This window comes from Psammomys obesus, unplaced genomic scaffold, assembly GCF_907164565.1.
Source record: "Psammomys obesus unplaced genomic scaffold, mPsaObe1.curated_primary_1811, whole genome shotgun sequence".
In the NCBI taxonomy this organism is placed as follows: domain Eukaryota; kingdom Metazoa; phylum Chordata; class Mammalia; order Rodentia; family Muridae; genus Psammomys; species Psammomys obesus.
The window spans coordinates 38022758-38034655 of NW_026596034.1; the positions used below are offsets into that span (position 1 = coordinate 38022758).

An 11898-nucleotide genomic window follows, 5' to 3' on the forward strand; every position below is an offset into this window, starting at 1 on the left:
TAAGCACCAGAAGGAACCAGTGGTCTCCTGAAGACAGAACTCTGGAAATTCCCAGCAGACAGAGGGTACAAAGGTGAACCTACTGACAGAAAAGGCTGAGACTCATTCATCATAAATTCAAAGTTCAGGTGCGGCTTATGGAGAACCCAACAACAGCAGGCTTGCCCTTGATTTGTTGAAAACCTGTAGTGACCAAAACAAGGATATGGGACAAGATAGCCAGTAACAAGCTATGACCTTGATCACAAGGCCCAAAGGCCTAGGACCTCACCCTTCAGAAAGACGAGTGCTGAGTGCTGCTGTCCCCAGGCTTGCATCTTTTCATGGGTATGCAGTAAGGACAGGAGCAATGGCTACACACTGCACACAGTGTCAGGCCTTCACTGAGAGCCACACTGACAAACATACCCTTTCCTCCTTCAGATATCACACACTGACAAACATACCCTTTCCTCCTTCAGATATCTTACTCCTCCTGTCAAGTGCTCCTGGAACGGAGAGAGAGCAAAGCAGCTGCTCAGTCACACAGGCTGAGCACTGAACACTCAGAGCTGATCTTTTTTTGCCAGTAACTGACCCATCTACAGCAACACTGAGAAAGGATACAAGACATGTGGCCAGTGTTGGCCCCTCAGTGGACAGTGAATTCAGACAGGGCGATTTCAGGCAGGTAAATAGCAAACTTAAATTTGGCACACCCCTGTAATCCTAGAGCACACCTGTAATCTTAGCATCCAGGAAGCTGAAACAGGAGGACCAACCTGGGCTTCACAGTGACACCTAGTTTCAAAACAAAACAATAAAGGGTCAGGCATGATGGGACATGTCTGGAAATCCCAACAGTTAGGATGGCTGAAGCAGGAGCACTGCTTCAAGTCTATAGGAAATCCTGTCTCCTCAGAGACAGGGAGGGGGCAGAGGAAGAGAGTAGTTCTATTTTTAAGTACACACATCTTTTGCACAGAATTCCAAAGAGAAGTGTCTGAGGTTTATAGCTCACATTTACCTTTGTATGTGTAATTTTTTTATTCTCTCATATAATACATCCCGAGCCCAGTTTCCCCTCCCCTCCTCCCAAAGAGATTAACTCTTAAGACAATCTTTTGCTAAAAAACAAAGTCTCCCCAAAACCACAGATATGAATCTGTTTATTCAACAATCTGCAAAATTCAGGTGATACACTAATGTTAGGTAAATATATGGTTTTGATCTGTCTGACTTTGCTTCAGTAGGCTGAACCCTGCGACTAGATGACTGTGGATACGAGGATCAAACTGTGCCACAGTCCATGGGCTTCAGAGTTGAGGGTGAATGAGAAGGCAACCATGCTTTTAAAAAAAGACTAGAGTCAGGTATGGTGGTGCAACCTTTAGTCCCAGCACTCAGGAGGCAGAGGCAGAGGCGGGCAGATCTCTGGGAGTTCCATGCCAGCTTAGTAGGCATAACATAGTGAGTTCCAGGACAGCCAGGGCTACTTAGAGAAAGTAGGTGAAGGGAGGAGAGAGTCAGACAGACCCAGTCTAAAAACATAAAAGTCTAGAAGGTAGGATGAACTTGAAGTGGTTACTTGCTTAAATATTCATAAGGAAGCCTAGATCTTGTGGGGTTTGTTGTTATTTTGCTTTGCTTTGAGACAGGGTTTCATCTCATGCAGCCCAGGCTGCTCTTAAACTCTGTATAGCCAGAGATTATTTTAAACTCCTCATCTTACTGCCTCTATGTCCCAAATACTGGGATTATAGATACACATCACCAAGCCCAAAGAAGTCTAGATTGAAAAATCAAAAAAGGGGAGGGAGGGTGGGATCGGGAAGGGAGGAGAGAGGGGTTTATGGGGGGATACAAAGTGAATAAAGTATAATTAATAAAAGAAAAAGAAAAAAGAAAAACCAAAAAAGACTCAAAGTTCATCTTTTGTTTCCAGAGCGAGTTGAAGCTATTCCTGTTTGGCAGATGACAATGAAGAATTTAAAAGCAGCTTGTCTGATCCCCCACAGCAGCCCTTTGTGTCAGGGTGGATTAAGAGTAGGGAGTTTGCCAAGCAGTGGTGGCACACATCTTTAATCCCAGTGCTCAGGAGGCATAGGCAGATGGATCTTTGAGTTCAAGGCCAGCCTGGTCTACAGAGGGAGTTCCAGGACAGCCAGGGCTACACAAAAAAACCCTGTCTGAAAACAAAAAGGAGCTAGTTCAAGAGTCTAGAGTGGAGACAGACTTGCTTCCTCCTCAGGAGAGCACCCCTGAGTGTCTGATATCAGGGTGAGGACCCCTAAGACACAGCTGCCTGTCTCAGACCCTGAGAACACGGCAGTAAGGGGAGCATGCCAAACTGTCCTGGTGTACAGGGCCGGCAGGCTCAGGAAGGATATGAGGAAGTCCACGTGAGTAACAGAAGCAGCACAGAAATAATAAAGATGAGGAAGGACTTGGTCATGGAGATAGCAAAGCCAGCATGCTTGCAGGTGGTAGGCTGAAGTGCAGGCTGAGAAAGGAAGGAAACATGGAGAGACACAGGGAAAGGAGAGAACCAACTCACAAAGGCCACACATTCACACACACATGCTTCCATTTGAACACACAATAATAAAAGAAAAATTTTTTTTTAAGGAGAGTCAATAGCCTCTTTCCCAGGCACTTATTTCTCACTACAGCTTAGTAATAAGTACTGGTGTAAACAGCTTTCTGGTTCACAAGTTGCTTTCATATGCATTTACTGCATTTTATCTTCATAACTACTGTGTGGGAAATCCAAGGCTGGCATTAGCCTGGCTTTGCAGATAATTATTATGCCCATTTTACTGATGAGAAAATTGAGGCTCAGAAGTTAATAACTTGCTCAGGGCCATCGGCTAACAGGTTCCAGTGGCTGCTTTCTTGCCACCTTCTGGTGGTGGGTGTGACTCAATAGTCAGGCAGAGGCCAGACAGCAACCTGGGTCCTCGGGAAGAGCCACACGAGTCCAACCACTGAGCCTCGTGGAAGATGGACAGCAAGATGGCCCAGCTGGTGAAAGCTGGTTACTAAAGTTCCATCCTTGGTACCCACATGGTGAAAGGAGAGAAGTAACCCTCATAAGTTATTCTCTGACTGCCACACAGGTGCTGTGGCTTGTGTGCACAACACACACACACACACACTACATGTAAACGTAATAAAACCATATATACTGAGTGTAGTGGTGCACAATTTAATCCCAGACACAGGCAGGTAGATCTCTATGAGTTTGAGGCTATCCTGGTCTACTGAGCAATTCTAGGACACAGAGAGACCCTGATTAAAAAAATAAAAATAAAACAAAACAAAATGAATAAATAAAACAAAAAAGAAAGAAAAATCATATGTCTATATAGCAGAAGGAAAAACAGGATGAAATGATTGTGACGGAAGATTAAGAGAAAGAACAGGAAAAGCAATCAGTAGTAAAAATAAGTGATAGTTTTGAGCCTCGGAGCTACTCTCTGCTCAACCAATAGAACATTTCTTCAGTGTTGAGAAGCTGATAGGCTGATAGTGCTGGGTGGTGGCGCACACCTTTGATCCCAGCGCTCGGGAGGCAGAGGCAGGCACCTCTGTGAGTAGGCCAGCCTGGTCTACACAGTGAGTTCCAGGACAGCCAGAGCTACACAGAAACCCTGCCTCAAAAAATTAAAAAAAATTAAAACAACAAGGAAAAGCTGATAAGCACTAGCTACCAGAGAGCGGCAGGCTACTCAGCAGGACATTTACTGCCTCCCAGGAGTAAGGAAGAAGACATGTGCCACACCTGTGACCTTGTAGACTGTACTAAGTGGGGTGGGATGCAGGCCGGGCAGTCACACTGACCTATGTACCTGTGTATTTGTTCTTGTGAGTGAATTCTCTCCTTCCGCCTGTGCTATTTTTCTTAACTCACTTTATGTGTACGTGTGTTTTTTTGTATGTGTGTCTGTGTACCACTTGTATGCCTGCTGCTAACAGAGGCCAGAAGGATTGCATTCCATGCCCTGGAACTGGAGTTACAGATAGCTGAGAGCTGCTGTGTGGGTGCTGCCAAATGAACCCTAGTCTTCTGAAAAACAAAAACAAACAAACAAACAAAAAAAGAGCCAGTGCTCTTAACCCCCCAAGCCATCCCTCCATCCCCAGGTCTTCCATGTTTCTGAGACAGAATCATTCTTGTTTCTACCACTGAGATGCCTCTTCCAGGCTGGTTGAGCCACAAACTTCTGGGCTTCCAGACTTCCAGGAAGCCTTGTTCCAGGTGATCATCCTGTCTCTACTTCCTGTCTCAGGGTAGGAGTCTGGGACGACAAGTGTGTGCCAGTGTGTGTGGAGTTTTCCATGGGTTCTGAGGTGGAACTCAGATGTAAGGCTTGCCCTTCCCCATCAAGCTCTCTACTCGCTGCCTCTTTCTCCTAGTCTGTGTTTGCTCTTCAGTTGTTTTATTTTTTATTGACTACTCTTGAGACAGGCTCTCACCATGTAGCCCAAGATGGCCCCGCTCATGGGACAGCACTCCTATATCAACCTCCTGAGGGCGCGGATGCTGGGATTACAACGTGAGCCTTTACTCTGGTCTTAAGAGTGATCTTGGGCAGTGTGCTTTTAATATTTTATAAATCTGTTAAATGCAGACATTTTTTACTTCAAATGCTAGGGAGATTTCTCAGTGGTTAAGAGTACCAGCTACTCCTCCAGAGGACTTGGGTTTAACTCCCAGCAGCCACATGGCGGCTCACAACCATCTGTAACTCCAGTCCCAGGGTTTCTGGTCTCCTAAGGCAACAGGTACACACTAGGTGCACATGCTTACATCCAGGCAAAACATCCTCAGATGTTAAGAGCACTGGTTGTTCTTTTAGAGGTCCTGAGTTCAATTCCCAGCAACCACATGGTGGCTCACAACCATCTATAATGAGATCTGATGCCCTCTTCTGGTATATATGTAATAAATAAATAAAATAAAATAAAATTTTTTAAGTATTTACCGGGCTGAAGAGGAGGCTCTACTATCATACTTGTTTTTGCCAAGGATCCAGGTTGATTCCCAACACACACAATGGTTCACAACCATCTATAACTCTAGTTCCAGGGGATCCAATGTTCTTTTCTGACCTTTGAGGGCACCAGGCATGCACATTAGACTTACACACATGCAGGTAAAAAACACTCATACACATAAAATTAAATGACAAAATTTTACTTCTACTTGGTACAGTGGCACACATCTTTAATCCAGCACTCAGGATGCAGAGGCAGGCAGAGCTCTGTGAGGTCTGAGACCAGCTAGGGCTACATAGTAAGATAATTCTTATTTGCTTCAGAGATTTGTTTGACATGGAGCCAGCACTAGTCAGCACTAAGAAATGTTATTAATAATTTAGTGTTATAGACAAAGACAGTGGAGAAAAACACAGAATGGAACACAGAGCACCGTAACTTTACTGCTGAAGCACGTGCATTTAGTGTGCTTTGAGCAATTAGGCTACCAAGCACTCGACTAGCATAGACTCACACTTCAGTAGAAGTCCCTCTGAGTGAATAGTAGTGACCCTGTCCTGGCCCAGAATGGCAGCTGTCCAAGGGGGGCAGGGGGACAGCAAGCCTTCCCTTCTGCCTCCAATAAACTGTCAGAGCCAACTGTTACGGAGCTTGGGGTGCCGGGAGCTCCTGAGTGAACGTGGCCATAATTAACAAGGCCTTAAATCTGATCACAGACACAGCCCACAGAGACAACTGTACCAGTGGTTCGCTGATGCTAAGGGATCTGGGGAGGCGTGGGATAGACTACACCCATGAGCACTGCCCTCAGGGGCACAAACCCACACTCATTTATAATGGCCATAAAGGAGGGGAGAGGCAGGAAATCTTTTCTGGGGATTATGAAAGATATTCTAAAATTATGTCTCTGTATCTTGTGTGTGTGAGAGAGAGGAGGGGAGAGGAGAGATTACATTTAAAATTTTTGGATGGAACTCTTGCTCTCTCCCTCTTACCTCTCTCCTATTCTCTCCTTTCTCCCCTCCCCCTATCATGTCTCTCTATCTCTCTCCCTCCCTATCCAATAAACTTCTTTCATATAAAACAATTTTTTTTGGATGGAAGACTTGAAAAAAAAAATGGTGTGCCAGGCAGTGGTGGCGCACGCATGCCTTTAAGCCCAGCACTCAGGGAAGCAGACCCAGGCGGATATCTGTGAGTTCGAGGCCAGCCTGGTCTGCAGAGTGAATTTCAGGACAGCCAAGGCTACACAGAGAAACCCTGTCTCAAGTGTAGGTTTGTGCACCTGCGCGCAGTGCTCATGGAGGCCAGAAAAGGTCATCAGATTCCCAATGCTGTGGTTGTGAGCTGCATGACATGGATGACAGGAACCAAACTCAGGGCCTTTGAAAGAACAGTATAGCTCCTAACACTAAACCACCATTTCTCTTCCCTCCTCCTCCCCCCCTCTTTTGAGACAGGTTCTCTCAATTACTTAACTCAGGCTGGTCTCAAATTCACAACACAGCAACTAACGAAAACTACCCAACTCTTGCTTTTCCTGCCTCTACCTTCTAAACCAGTTTCACTCTTAATAGTGTCTCATTTCCCATGAGTAGTGAAATGGACTTCTGTGTTGCCTAGGCCTTATATTAGTCTGGCTAAGAGCCATGGTCAATCACTAGAGTTGGAAATTACTTCCAGAAGTGAGTCAGCCCTCCTGCAGAAGAAAACAAATAAACTAGTATAGAGATAGTTATCTACATGAATTAGCTTTTTTTTTTTTTTGAGACAGGGTTTCTCTGTGTAGCCCTGGATGTCCTGGAACTCATTCTGTAGACCAGGCTGGCCTAGATCTGGAGAGGCTGGGGTTTCTCCAAGGCCTGGAGTTACAGGTGGTTATGATACACCATGTGATTGCTGGGAATCGCTTTGGAGGCCTCTGGAAGAGCCAGTGCTCTTAACTGCTAAGCTAACGTCCCAACCCCAACTACATTGAAGATCTGTAGAATAATTTCCTTCCACTGGAGCCACAAAGTGCTTACTTTTTCAAAAATATCTTCCTCCTCAGCTGACCTTCCTGCTGCAGTTTGAATTCATTCTTTCCTGAGAGGAAAGAAAACAATCCCCTTCCTAACTTAGTAGGCTTGAGCCTGCTCTTTAGTCCTCTCCAGTGACTGACTATTCTCCATTTGAATAGTCCACTCCTGAATTTAAATGACTTATTTATCTTGATTTTATGCGCATTAGTGTTTTGCTTGCATATATGTCTGTGTGGGAGTGTTGGATCCCCTGAAAGTGGATTGGAAGTGGAGTTACAGAAGTTGTGAGCTGCCCTGTGGATGCTGGGAACTGAAGTGGATCCTCTGGAAAAACAGCCAGTGCTCTTAATGGCTGAGATATCTCTCCAACCCCTCTACTTTGGACTTGAAGAGTTCCCTCCCTCCTCTGTAGGATGAGCATCACAGGTTTCCTGCTCTGTAGCTGCTACACAGTCGTCTCACACACTGTGGACGCCCAAATCGCTTTGATAGCCAGTCAGGAGCATCCTCAGGACCTGTGGTGTTAAGAAAAAAAACTGGATCTAGTGCCTCGTGCTGGTCGGGCCAGCACTCGGGAAGCTGAGTTTTAAAACAAACAAAAAACCAGGAGGCTCTGAGAGTTCGAGGTCAGAGTGCCTACAGAGACGACAGCCAGGACTAAGCAGATAAACCCTGTCTCACTAAATAAATAAATAAATAAATAAAGACAGAAAGTGGCCAACAGGAACTACCAAACTCACACCACAAAGATGCTTATTAAAATCGATTCATGTATTCACTTGCCAAGCACTGGAAGCCGCAGCTTGAACTGGAAATAAAACAGGCGAGAAAAATACCGGGTAGCTGCAGCCCGTCTCTCCGAGAACCCGGCTAGCTAGCGTTCGCGCTGCGCACCCTGCTGACACTCTCGCTTCTGCAGCTAACCTTGCGGAGACCGGAAGGTCCTGAGCGCGCAGGCGCCGCGCAGCGTGCCCGGGCTTCTCCAGCGCGCAGGCGCCAGGGAGGCCGCCCAAGCCTGTCGTTAGGGCGCCCGGAGCCGCACTGCGCAGGCGCCGCTCCCGGCACCATGGCGGCCGCGTTGCTGCTGCTGCGCGGGCTCCGCCAAGGCCCGGAGCCTGGGCCCAGACGGTTGTGGGGCCTACTGTCGGGCAGGGGTCCTGGCGTCCCGTCCGGGCCTGCGAGCAGGCGGCCGTACATGGTCCGCGGGACTCCGGTGGGCCGAGCGCCGCAGGTAACCGGCTCCGGGCCCCGCGTTGGCGGCGGGTGTCGCGGGTCCGCACGGCCCGCACTGTCCTCTTCCGCGAGGCTTCTGCCAGGCCTGCGGGACGGCGTGTACCGGAGGACCGATGTGGGCTCGCCCGGACGTGCGGCAGCATCTGCCGAGGGTGGTTCTTGCAGCCCCAGTGTGTGTGTGTGGGAAACGTGTTGTACCTCAGTCCCTGGCGGTTTAAAACTGAATCCTAGTCACCAGCTTTTCTTTTTCTTTCTGTTTTAGTTTTTGAGGCAGGATTTCATGTAGCCTGGGACTCACTGTGTAGTCAAAGCAGCTCTTGAACTCCCGTTCCTTTTGCCCGCACCTGCACCTTCGGAATCACTGAGTTTGTTAGGTGTAGGCCACCGTACCTGAATGATTCCAATAATGACGGGCGAAGCAGTACAGTTGGCTCAACTGTACCACTTCCATTAGGATGAATTCCAGTGCTTTCGGAAAAGTACTTGTTGCTTAGAGCAGTGGAAAGCTTTCTGCATGAGCAAAAAACCATAGCTACAGATGTAGTGTAGTTAGACATTCTTTGAGCTCCTGATGCGAAGGCCTTCACGCCCCTCATCTCAGCCTGATGAGGTTTTGATGTCATTTTAAAACTTCCAAAGAGTCACATTTCAGAGCAGTGTAAATATTGCAGATAATTATGCACTGATTTTTTTTTTTTTTTTTTTTTAAAGCAGGGCAAGGTAGTGCACACCTGCCATTTGAGCATATACTGGGGAGTCTGAGGACAGGGAGGTTTTGAGTTGGAGACTGAAACTGGTCGTGGTGTGGTCCACAGTCTGGTTGAAAGTTACTGGCTTTTGATGTTTCTTCGTTTTTGTTTTTTGGGTGACAGCATGGAATTTATTGATGGAGAGCCTCCCAGGCTCCTCCCCTTCTTGGGAGGCAGGAATAGGATGGAAACTCTGATGAGGGGCAGATTCTCCATATGTTGATAGGGCACCTGTGTAGAGCCCCTCCCTCTTCCTCTTGTGCTCCTGCTGGAATGGGTGGTCCAGGATTGTTAGTCCCTGAAGGCAGGGTAGACCATGAGGTCCACCACTGTTGCTGTAGGCAGAATCGCTGTGCCAGTAAATGAATTTGACAAAATAATAGTTGAGTGGAGTAATAGCCTGGTCATTAAAGGTGGAAGAGTGAATGTCACCGGTACAGTCTCAGGAGACCCCTGGATCTGCAGTGTAGCCCAGGACACCCTTGAGGCTACCTCTAATGCTTGCTTTACCACCTTCTTGGTGTTAAACTGTTTGGCAGCTTTCTCCAAGGTGGTAGGGCAGACACTGAGAGTGGATGGATATATTCAGGAGCCAGGCCAGAAAGCTTCCCTCCTGTTTAGCTTTGGGTTGACCTTGCCCACAGACTTGGCAATGCCAGTAGATGCAAAGGTGATGTGTCGGGCAGTTCCATTGCCATCATGCTGGTTTCCCAGAGAGGCCATCTAGTAGTAATGGCATGGGTTGCAGTTATGAGTCCCTTCAGGACATCAGGCCAAGCAGTTGGTGGTGCAGAAGACTGATGCTCTTGAGGGACTTGACAACCATCACAAATGTAGTATGTTCAGCAGAAGGGGCAAGGATGTTGACCGTTGGACTCCACCTGTCAGGTGGGCCCCAGGTTTCTCTGTGGTAGTGAAGACATGAACAGTGGACTTCACAGTATACTTAGCACCAGTATGACCCATTTGATGACGGTGGGAAGATTGTTCCTGGAGATACAGAAAGCCTTCTCCTTAATAATGAGGTTCCAGTTCTTAGCCTTCACTTTCTGCTTTTTACCGTGAAGCAGAAAAATGTTAAATCGGACTGTTCTTAACATTTCAAGATTAATGGGTCAGTGATGAGCATTTTTAACCACAGCACTCAAGAACAGAGGCAGGCAGATCTCTAAAAGTTCAAGGCCAGCTTGATCTACATACAAAGTTCCATGCCAGGCAAGCCAGGGCTACGTAGTAAGACTCTTGACTTGTCAGGGCAAACAACATAAAAGGCTAACCCAACTGTAGAGCACACAGCTTTCTTTTTTTTTAAATGATTTATTTATTATGTATACAGTGTTACATCTGCATGTACACTTGACACCAGATCTTATTACAGATGGTTGTGAGCCACCATGTGATTGCTGGGAATTGAACTCAGGACATCTAGAAGAATAGCCAGTGCTCTTAACCTCTGAGCTATCTCTCCAGCCCCCAGAGCACACAGAATTCTAAAGCTCTCTGGGCTGGTGGTACATGTTTGGAAGGCTGATACAGGAGGATTACTAAATCTGAGGCCAGACCCTGTCTCACAAATAAACAAAGGGGGGGGAACGGAGGGGGCTACGGCAGGGATACAAAGTGAATAAACTGTAATTTATATAAATATAAATAAATTTTTTAAGAAACACTTAACAATGAGTGGTCCTAAATGTGTATAGTTAAAGGTAACCTTGAGCTTTTGAAGCTCCTGCACCCACCTCCCAAGCGCTAGGATTACAGGCATGTACCACTATACTCAGTTTTATAGGGTCCTAGAGTTCAAATCTATAGCTTTCTGTATGCTAGGCAATACCCCATACCCCAAGCCCTTGTTGTTTTGATGTGTGGTTTTAGTGTTACCTCAGTCTTTCTCTTTTTACAGAGCTTGCTAACTCGAATACTGACCCCTAGCCTTGAAGGTGTTACTGGATCGTTACTGACACAGCATATAGTTCCAAATGCAGTCAGCCTGTGGCAGCTATCAGGTGTGTATCTGTGCATTGCATGTTCCTTTAGTGGTGGACACAGATTTTACTGTAGTCCTGTAAGAGTATAATGGAGGAGGAGCATGCTCTTGTATGCCTGTAATCCCAGCACTGAGACGGGGTACCAGTCGGAGGCCAGCCAGAATCAGCTAGTGAAATCCTGCTTCCCACTACCCAAAAAAAGAGTTCCATTGACTGAAACCCCAGCACTTGGTGTGGTGTTCAGTACATAGCCTAGGAGCAGGCTGTGCTTTATGGCCTAGGTGTGTAGCAAAATCTGCCAGCCCGGTCTGTAGTACACTGATTAAATCTAAGAATGTAGTCTCCTTCCCATTTGACAAGTGACCATTAGGAGAATTTGCTAGTTTGCCGCTGACCAGAAAACCAAGAACAGCCACTAAGAGTACCTTTGATTCTTTAAAAAAACAAACCCCTGAACTTGTGACCCTCTTCAGTGCTGAGATTGCCAGCACTGTGCCAGTATGTTCAGTGTTACATGATGATAGGGATTGAACTCAGGACTTTGCATGCTGGACGAGTACTCCACCAGCTAAGCTGTGTTTTCATTCCAATCTTTCTGTTGTGAGCCATGTTAGTCTCTGCATAATCTGAAATGAAGTTGATAGATAGGGAGTCTGAACATTCCTTGATCATCCTGCCTTTACCTTCCCAGTGGTAAGATACAGGCATATGCCACTACTTATGGTGGGTTTGTTTGTTGTTGAGACAAGACATTGATTTGTCTTGTTCAGACTGGCCTTGAATTTACAGTCCTCCCGTCTTCACCCTCCAAGTATTGGGATTACAGGAATGTGCTACCAGCCCTAAATTTATTTTTGTTCATTTTGTTCTGTTTAGCTGGGTGTGTGTGTGTGTGTGTGTGTGTGTGTGTGTGTGTGTGTGTGTGTG

At 46.6% G+C, this 11898-nt stretch overlaps 1 protein-coding gene across 1 annotated transcript in view; it reads left to right on the forward strand.

Annotated features, from left to right (window-relative positions):
- The first annotated feature begins 8021 nt into the window (after positions 1-8021).
- The window catches only part of Spg7 (SPG7 matrix AAA peptidase subunit, paraplegin), a 32467-nt gene continuing 28590 nt past the window's right edge, over positions 8022-11898 (forward strand). Inside the window, exons 1-2 of the mRNA XM_055621553.1 lie at positions 8022-8232; positions 10887-10989. Of these exons, the coding sequence (XP_055477528.1) occupies positions 8068-8232; positions 10887-10989 (268 nt within the window). The 5' untranslated portion in view covers positions 8022-8067. The remainder of the gene's footprint in view (positions 8233-10886; positions 10990-11898) is intronic.